Raw genomic sequence first — 10,099 nt, 5'->3', positions numbered from 1 at the left:
AACTAATGGTGCCACAATAATAATTTAATTGGAACGTACATAAAAGTTTGGGGGGGTTTAAGGGAACAAAACCCCCATAAAATTTTTATGGGGTACACAAATTTCACTATAATTTTTTTTTAAGATGTTGCTACGATAAAGATTCCTCATGTCCATTTTCAATAAAAAAAGCTCTAGGAGTTTTCGATATATTAAAAAAAATCGATTTTCATTTTGTAACTTCAAAGGGCTGTAACTTTTTTGTGTGCACTATTGTATATAGGTAAGTGAGGTTTAATCACCCTATTTTTACCCCAGAATCAGTGGTATAATTTATGACCAATCTTTTCGGGACACCCTGTATAGGGTGTCCCAAAAGTAGCGGAACGGTCGAATATTTCGCGAAATGAACATCGGATCGAAAAACTGAAAAATACATGTTCAATAATTTTTAAAAATCTATCGAATGACACCAAACACGACCCCCCAATTTGCCCCCTGGAGCTGGGGTGGGGGATAATTTTAAAATCTTAAATGGAAACCCCCAGTTTTATTGCAGATTTGGATTCCTTACGTAAGTAAGAAACTTTTATTCGAGACATTTCTTCGAATTGTGAATAGATGGCGCTATAATCGGATAAAACGATGTATCGTGATACCATGGGTAAATTATAGAAACGGTCTCTCGAGAAATACACTTCCAAATGAAAACCCAAAAAATACGTGTTTAATATTTTTCAAATACCTATCGAATGATAACAAACAAGACAGCCCACTCCACACCCTGGAGGTGGGGTGGGGGGTAACTCTAAAATCTTAAATGGGAACCACCATTTTTTATTCCATTTTGGATTCCTCATGAAAGAATAAGTAAAATGTATTCGAAACATTTTTTAGAATTGTTGATACATGGTGCTAATAAATCGTATTTTTCCGATTATAGCGGCATTTATCAACAATTCTAAAAAATATTTCGAACACATGCTACTCATGAGGAATCGAAATCTGCAATAAAAAATGGGGGTTCCCATTTAAGATTTTAAAGTTATCCCCCCTCCACCTCCATGGGGGTGGAGGGTCATGTTTAATGTTATTTACTCGTAATAGGTTTTTAAAAAATATTAAACACGTATTTTTTGGAAGTGTATTTCTAGAGATATAAGACCGTTTCTATAATTTACCTGTGCCTGTGGTATAACGATAAATCGTTTTTTCCGATTGCGATTATAGCGCCATCTATCCACAATTCGAAAAAATGTTTCGAATGAAAGTAAGGAATCCAAATCTGTAATAAAAACTGGAGGTTTCCAATTTAAGATTTTAAAGTTACCCCACCCTACCTCCAGTGGGTGGAGTGGGGGGACATGTTTGGTATCATTCGATATATTTTTGAAAACGTATTTCCGTTTTTCGATCGGATCTTCAGTTCGCGAAATATTCGACCGTTCCGCTACTTTTGGACACCCTGTATATGAGTGTACTATAACGATAGGCATAAGTTAAAGAGATTTTTTATTTTACTTATAAGAATGTGGCCACCGTTTTTAATGGCCTCTATTACGACTCCATCTTCACCTGGTGCTTTTCCATTTTTCTTAGTGCTTGATGGATTTCGCTAGTGGTTATCTCTGGTAATATTTCGGAGCCTTGGTTTATTATTTTCTTTGAGACTGCTTCCCTCAGATTATTTTGATTTTACCTCATTTGGCTCCCATATGTGTAGTTCCAAATAAAATTCTTCCACAATATTAATAAATCGTTTCTGTTTGATGTTATTTCGCCCTTTTTATTTTTTAATTTATGTATTTCGCATTTTCCGTTGTTCAACTTCCTTCGTAAAACTTTCAAACTTTAGTTTTCTTCTACGGTTTTCTTGATGCCTTGAGTTTTAAACTTCCTTCCTTTTAGACAACACAGGCAGTTGTGGATAAATAAGTTTTAAAATACCCCCCACCCCCCCCCCCAAAAAAAAACAATAAAAGTTAACTACAGTAATTACATACGACAAATTTATTAAACAAGATTTATTGATATGCTAAAATAATGGAAAATTAGTTTCTTTTTAACAACTCACAAAAAAGAAAATAGTCGGTTATATCTAAATAATTAATTAACATTTTTAGTTCTAATATAAGGATTTCTTAACTTAATACGAATTCTTGGTGATATTTATCAAAATCACAGTTTTGTATTAAGTCAGTTTTACCTAAATGATTTAATGGATTACAAAAGTCTGTCATCAACTGCAGATGATGGTGGCGAATTAACTTGCCGAACAAACTTTTTCGTACACTTCCCGTCATAAAAGACTGGTACACTTTTTTTTTCCAATGTAAACCTGTGTTCAGACTTGACACAATGGTTCGTGAATCACTTCGTTGTTGGCATTACAGATAACGGAATTGCACTAAATCTAAATAAAAAAATATCGTTCAAAAGTGTATAAAGTTTTTAGATAGGTATTTTTTTATCATCAAAAAACCGTATCTTATAAATTTAATAACCAGAGAGAGGGTTAATTAATAAAGTTAATCTTAAAAAATCCACTTATAACTGAAAAATTAAACGATTAAACATAATAAAAAGCAATAGGTCCAGTCCTCGATAACTTATTTAATTACTTCACATCAGTCACATTTGATAAGTCGGTCAAAATAAATTTTTAATGATGCCATGTCAATTAAGTAAGTGTCATAAAACGAGAATAATTTCTAAAATAGAAGATGATTGGTCTGTCCGACACCTAGCTCAAGAGTTCAATAATATTTTCGTAGAACTGGCAACGATGCCCTAGAAATAAGAATGACACATTTGACAAGACCAACTTACACAACTCGAAAAACACGATTTTCGGTTAAAAGAGTTGTATTTATGACGCGAAGTGTACAAATAAGAGCACATAAAATTTGTATGCATAGAAATCGATCCACGGTAAACTTTTGACCTAAACTAGACGTTGTAATAATGGGGGTCTGTTGTGTTTTCAATCGAGACAGAATATGCTTCTATAGTCGGACAAAGAAAATGCGGCTTTGGAGAGAACGGGGTGCTTATACATGTAGTTCTTGCATTATGATGGGGGATGCAATTTCTGCGGAAGCATGAAACGGTTCAAAAGAACTCAAATTTTTTGCCTCATCCAGAAACCAAAAATCGTAAATGTACTGCAACACATTTTTGTCTCGCCCTGTAGACATAAGAATATCGCTTCATAAATATGCCAGTAAATTCAAGGAATTTATTTCTGTTCCGAAAAAAACGTGAGAATAATTATTCAATATGGAATTGTAGTTTATCTGTTTTGTTAAAAGAAAGGCGCTATATTATGTTGTAGTCATATCTACATTCGATTTCCTGTGTTTAATTTCTCGCCCGTTCAGTTTGTGATGTAAAAAAGAGTTACATTGTAGTTAATGATCAACTGGCTCCACGAATCTTGGAGTTTAGATACACATACGTGCTAATATCAGTATCAGAGAGGCCAGGTGTTAATTGTGGACTCACCAATATCTTTCTTGAGAATATTAGAACGGTTTGCTGGCAATGCGAATTGATTTTTAAGGATTCCCTACCAAGTAGGTTGGGCTTAGAATATATTTTGATTTTCTCTATTGGTCGATAATAAGTGTAGGAAGCTTAGTTATTTTTTTATTAGTCAATGATGAAAGAAGGAAGGATTGAACGTTTTTCTTATTGGTTGATTGGATGAGTAGGGTAGAATGAGAGAAATGGAGTGGGTTTTTGGAAGGAAGCGTTTTGGTTTGAGGAGATTCATTTAAGTTGTGAGATTAAGAACTCAAATTTGGGCATTCAAGTAGAGAGGTTGGTTGAAGCCTCGGCAAAAGCCGCTTTGGCGATTTTCTGAGAAAGTTAAGTTCGAATATTAAGTTCTGACGTAGTTCTTAAATCAAGTTTTTTTGTAGTTCCTGAAAAGGTAGATTTTATTAGAAGTAGTACCTATGTAGTGTTAGAAACTGTACTCCTTTCGTGACTTCCTAGTCACAAGCCAAATGGCGCTGTTAGGCAAAGAGCCAGTTTATTTTAGTGTATGCTATACTACCTAAGTTTCTTTTTGTAAGCAGTTATGGATTAAGTGCTAAAGATAATCCTAAATACCTCAAAAGTTATTTAAAAATCAATATGAGCAGAGTAGTTTGAAAGTTTATTTAGATTTGCTGAAACTTTTCATGGAAATAAACAGTTTTGTACTACTATGTATCTAAATTCAGAGAAAAGTGCGTACTTCGGACATTCACAACGTGAAGAATGAGGACAGGACTATATGACAAGGTATTGTTTGTAAACCTTTTTATCGTTTTTGTATCAGAATCTCCTATATTGTCTACAGAGATCCAACCTTTCCTTTTTTTATTTTTAATTTTAATAAAATTTATTTCTGTTTTTAAATAGAGATGGTTAAAATAAATTAATATGGTCAGTAATGGAAAACCTGCAAATCCCGCAAAAGATAGTAAGCATGGTAAAAAGTACATATAGAAACGTACTTGCTAAAGTACAAATAAACGGAAACAGATCGCCAATAATAAACCTAAGGAGAGGAATAAAACCAGGGGACAGTCTCAGCCCAGTTTTGTTTATATTAGTAATGGATAGAGTAATGAAGAGCGCTAAAAGAAAGTAAAGGCAATTACAGTCAACAATAGGGTACAGGAATTTAGTACCAGTGAGAATGGAGGGATTACTATAGCAGATGACCTAGTAATAATAGCAGACAATAAAGAGAAAATGCAAAAATTAATCAATATCTGGGTGGAAGAAATAGAAAATTTGAAAATGGAGATAAATGTAAACAAAACGAAGACCATGATAGTAGCCCAAAAGAAAAGGGAAGAAATAAATCAAACGATATTTAGGTGCAAAAACGAAATAATAGAAACAGTCTCGACGTTTTAATACTTGTTAGTAATAATATCAGAGGATGGAAAGCTAGATCAAGAAATCTCATACAGGGCGAAAAAAGCAAATAAGATCTACTATGCACTAAATAAAACAATATTTGGAAAGCAAGAAATAGATAAAGAAATAAAACTGAAGGTATACAATGCAATATCTGTACCAACTTTAATATATGCAAGTGAGACATGCGTAAACAATGCAAAAATAGACAGTACAATAAACGCAGCTGAGAAAAATAGCAGGAAAAACGAAATTGGACAGAATAAGAAATGAAGATATTAGACAAAGACTGAAACAGGAAGGCGAAAAAAGCAAATAAGATCTACTATGCACTAAATAAAACAATATTTGGAAAGCAAGAAATAGATAAAGAAATAAAACTGAAGGTATACAATGCAATATCTGTACCAACTTTAATATATGCAAGTGAGACATGCGTAAACAATGCAAAAATAGACAGTACAATAAACGCAGCTGAGAAAAATAGCAGGAAAAACGAAATTGGACAGAATAAGAAATGAAGATATTAGACAAAGACTGAAACAGGAAACGATAATAACCAAGATCCAAAAAAGAAAATTAAAATGGTATGGACACATTAACAAAATGGATCAAGGAAGACTACCAAAGCAGGTGATGGAATCAAAAAGATATGGTAAAAGAAGGAAAGGGAGGCCAAGGAAGAGATGGATCGATCAGATTATAGAAATTGGACAGGAAAAAGGAAAAACACTTCAACAAATGAAAGAGTTAGCAAAGGACCGCAAGAAATGGCAGATATGGATAGAAGATGAATAAAACCTCCGACGCCCCTGAGGGGCATAAGGAGTTTCGAGAAAGAAGAAGAAGAATAAAATTTATTTCATTTTGCAATAATGTTTTTTGATTGATAATATTATTATCTGATCCCTTTCTCTTGTTCCAAAATGATATTCAACTGAGAACACTATGGTAAGTCATGTTATATTTATATTTATGTAAATGTGTTTGTATTATGATAACTATTTATTTTTTTTTAACTTTTTACTTTAGTTATCTTTTTTAAGTTTTATGTAAGCTTCGTCTTTCATTTTCTTTTTATCCAATGGCGACCCCGAGCATTTGAGTTTCTATTATATTTAAAATCTATTAAGAATCCACACCCCTAGATCTCTGAAGACTTCAAGCTACCGAGGTACTCCGAAAAGTTATGTAGCACCGAGTATAGATATTTTTGTTTGTTTAATTTGTCGAGTAACATATTATTTTTTTGCCTTTGTTATCCACGCTGGTGCTACAAGCATGAACTGACCTTCTTTTCATTCATAGGGGCAACCGTAGATAGATCGAGATTTTAGCATTTTATGTGATAGCACGTATTTCCAGCGGGAATCGTACATACTATGTTAATAAAAGATTTATGACATCGAAATTATTAGACAAAGGAACCAAAATGATTATCTACAGAACAGTGATTAGACCCGTAGTAACCTATGGTTGTGAAACCTGGGTAGTGACGAAAAAAGATGAAGCCCAACGCAAGACATTCGAGAGAGAAATACTGAGAAAAGTATATGGGCCGGTACAAGAGGAATACGGCTAGTGATGTAAGTCGAGAATATTTCCAAGCGAATATTCGCGAACATTGAAAAGTTTCCGAGAATATTCGCATATAAAAATGGAAATATTCCCCTGACCGCGAATATTCCCGAAAACTTTCAATGGAAAATTCTCGAGAATGTTTCCGAGAATTTTTGAGAATATATTCAAGAGCCTTTTGGACATAAGAGTCATTGAAGTAATTTGAATTTACATGGAAGTAGCGCTATTTAATTCACACGGCCGGCGAACCTATACTACTTCCAAGTACAAAAGGAACATTGTTTTGAACATTACCTTCATTATTTTTATACTAAAAATGCCTAAACCTTATGCTAAAGTCACAATAAAGATGTACTATAAATAAACAAACCCAACACGTTGAATGTTACGAGGAGTACTGCCTAATCATGAATTACAATGTATAAACATTGTAAATCATGATTTGGGAGTGCTCCTCGAACATTCAATGTGTCTCGGTTTATTTATTTCTAGTGCAATCTTTATTATGATTGTAGTATAGATATAATGCATGGGAATATTTCAAAAAGAAATAAATAAAAACAATCAAAACTACAATTAAGTTATAACAAAAAAAACTTCTTGTAAAAACTAGTTGGGGTTCAATCCTTAATTGTATAAATAACCTTATTGCGTCTAAAAGTGCTTTAATGATGCTTATGGTCATAGAGGGATAAAATTTAAAATGTTCACGGAATGAACAGAACTGTCTGGATGATGAAATATTTTGGATAAAGTTGTGTGTGGATTAGTTACTTGATTGGAAGGCAATATGTTTAAAATATCCCAGGAGAATATTCCATTACTTCCAATTAGTTAGTCTAAGGAAAAGGAATGCTTATCTAATTTAGAAAAAAGAAAAAAATGGCAGTGAAGCCTGTGCACTATGTTGCAAACTTATTTGATTCTTCTTTAACAGGACAAAGCCTCACTGGTGAAGAGCATATATTAGCTATGCAGTGTATAGACAAGATATTAATCAATCGTCCCAAGTTTATTGACAAAAAAGAACTTATTTACAGAACTAACAAAGTTTTTTCCGGAAATTTTCTCCACGGCACATGGAGAATCAGGAGAAACGACGAGGTTACTGAATTGATTGAAGAGTATGATATTGTGAAAAGTGAAAGACTGTCATGGCTGGGCATGTTCAGAGACAAGAAGATACAAAAACAACAAAGAAAATATTACAAAGGAAGAGGAAAAATGGAAGGCCCAGAATGAGATGGTTAGATGACGTGGAAGACGACCTGAAAACCATGAACAATGAAGAAGGGCACAAAAAAGATCTGAATGGAAGGATATAGCCAGACAGGCAAAGACCCATCCAGGATTATGATGCCAAAAGAAGAAGATGTGATACCTTAGGTATATTGACTACACCGACTACATTTATAGCGTGAGGTACAACGAAGAATTCGAGCTACATTTCATAACTTAAACTCGAAGAGTGACTTAATATCTCACAAGAAACAATAGTGAACTTGATTAGATATATTTGCAATAGGTCATATCGATTATTAAAAAACTAATTCTTAAATATTTGTTAATTACAATTTTTCTTTTAGCAATAAAAAAGTTAATTTGCTTGATGGATTAATTTCATTATATTAAATATATGAAGCCGAAATAAATTTTCATAAATTTGATTGAAAAATCTGATTAATAGTGTAAAAAAATATAGTTGAAATCAAAAGTTTAAGGCACGATTTCTATGCACGATAGTTTATTTTATCGCCAACCGTCACTAAAGTCATTCATTATTGTACTCATTTGCCCTCATTTGCGGCAGTAAACTAACACTTTATTGTACTGAAAGAAAAATTTTACTTTACCTGCCGCGATTAATCAAATTAACCCAGATTGAATGTAAAGTGGTCGATGGCAGTAATCGATTATTTATTTGAATGAACTTAACATTTATTTCCTTTATTTATTATATTGTACAAAATTTGTGATATTATCAATTAAATTTATGTCAAAAAGTGAAATTCTGTAGTATTTTGTAATTAAATTCATATAAAAAATATTATCCGTAGAAAAAACATTTTTATATATTCGAAAAGCCGGTATTTTACTATACCGATGTATCATTCAATATTGCTATCGATTAAAAATCGAAAGCGGCCATTTTCAAAAAGTTATCTTTCATCACTGTCATGACATTACTATTACGTCTAAAATTTAAAAAGTTCTTCAATTGTAAATTGTAAGTAAGTGTTAAATCCAATATCAAATTATGTTGGCGATAAAATATGTATGGACCACGTCAGTAAAGACTCTTTATCGAACTCGTCTGTTACTCGCCTCGCTCGCTACGCTCGCTCTTCTCGTAATATCAAACAGAGTCAACATAATTATTTATAATTACTTAAAAAACAGAACAGATTCACATTTTCTTTCTTTTCATGATTTACGTTTCATCGTCGCCACTACTAAACGAAAAGTACTCTAGAATCATCATTCAATAAATAATATAAAGTAATAATATAAAGTAATATTAATATTATAAGTGTGTCGCATTTAAGATGAAGACACCCCTATATTTCGGCTATCAAAATAAATACAGATTTGTAATTTTGCAGTCATACAGGTTGATGGTTCACCTTTTTTAAGATAGTCAACTGAAATTTAAATTTTAATCGCGGCCTGCTGCAAATCCACAAACAGGGTGAATTTTAGATATTTTGCGTAGCTTTAGAGATATCGGGAAAAGTTATTTGGAAAACTCCAAATATTATTATAACATCACATACAAAGTTTCATGACAAAATCCGCTTTATTAGTTTTTTCAGTATTTTGTAGCCAGGATCCTAAAACCGAAGTTTAGCTGTCTGGAGATGCATCTCGTAGAAATAATAAAAAAACTAAAAGTGCGAATTTTGTCGTGAGATTTGGTTTTTGGGGTTATGATAATATTGGGAACAACTTTTCCAAATAACTTTTCGGTATCTCTAACGCGAATCAAAATATTTAAAATCTACCCTGTTTGTAGATTTGCAGTAGCCCGCGTTTAAAATTTAAATTTCAGTTGACTATCTTAAAAAATGTAAACCATCAACCTGTATGACTGTGCAAAATTTCAAATGTGTATTTATTTTGATATCCGAAATATAGGGGTGTCTTCATCTTAAATGTGACTATGTGACACTGTATAATATGTTACATGCCTACAGGGGAATTTGAAAATGCACCTATGGTCCACCTCATTACATAACGCCAAGACTTAAGTAATCCATTAAAAATAAACTAAAGCTATTACAAAACAATAATGCTGCTTTATCGTTATAGATAATAATCTACGAACCATCTAAAAATAACCAAAGATGAAATTAAAATTCTCCATTCTACACAGAGTCCGTTTATCCACTCTCCACTTGAAAATATGAACATTAGAAACTAAAAGTATCAGTTGTCGTTGTCGTGCCTGAATGGCCTGGACCGGCTGTAGAGCATGTAGCTACAGATATTGTACATTCCCCTATTTTCGCTATTGCTGACGTTGCGTTTTCATATAGGCCAATATTTTCAAAAAATGAATTGCTGGATGTTGACGGTGGTAGAGGATCTTCTTCCTTACATTTAATTTCGGGGTCTAAAAAAT

The 10,099-nt window shown here is 32.7% G+C and overlaps 1 protein-coding gene across 4 annotated transcripts in view; it reads right to left on the bottom strand.

The window, feature by feature from the left end:
* Positions 1–1,974: 1,974 nt before the first annotated feature.
* Positions 1,975–10,099, bottom strand: part of LOC114329654 (zinc finger and BTB domain-containing protein 8A-like) — a 184,604-nt gene continuing 176,479 nt past the window's right edge. For all 4 annotated transcript variants that reach the window (XM_028278836.2, XM_028278834.2, XM_028278835.2 and 1 more), the window contains one exon: positions 1,975–10,090. In XM_028278836.2, the coding sequence (XP_028134637.1) occupies positions 9,888–10,090 (203 nt within the window). In that variant the 3' untranslated portion in view covers positions 1,975–9,887. The remainder of the gene's footprint in view (positions 10,091–10,099) is intronic.

This window comes from Diabrotica virgifera, chromosome 7, assembly GCF_917563875.1.
Source record: "Diabrotica virgifera virgifera chromosome 7, PGI_DIABVI_V3a".
Lineage (NCBI taxonomy): Eukaryota > Metazoa > Arthropoda > Insecta > Coleoptera > Chrysomelidae > Diabrotica > Diabrotica virgifera.
The sequence above is the reverse complement of the archived record's forward strand: the minus strand, read 5'-3'. Positions and strand labels throughout refer to the sequence as shown.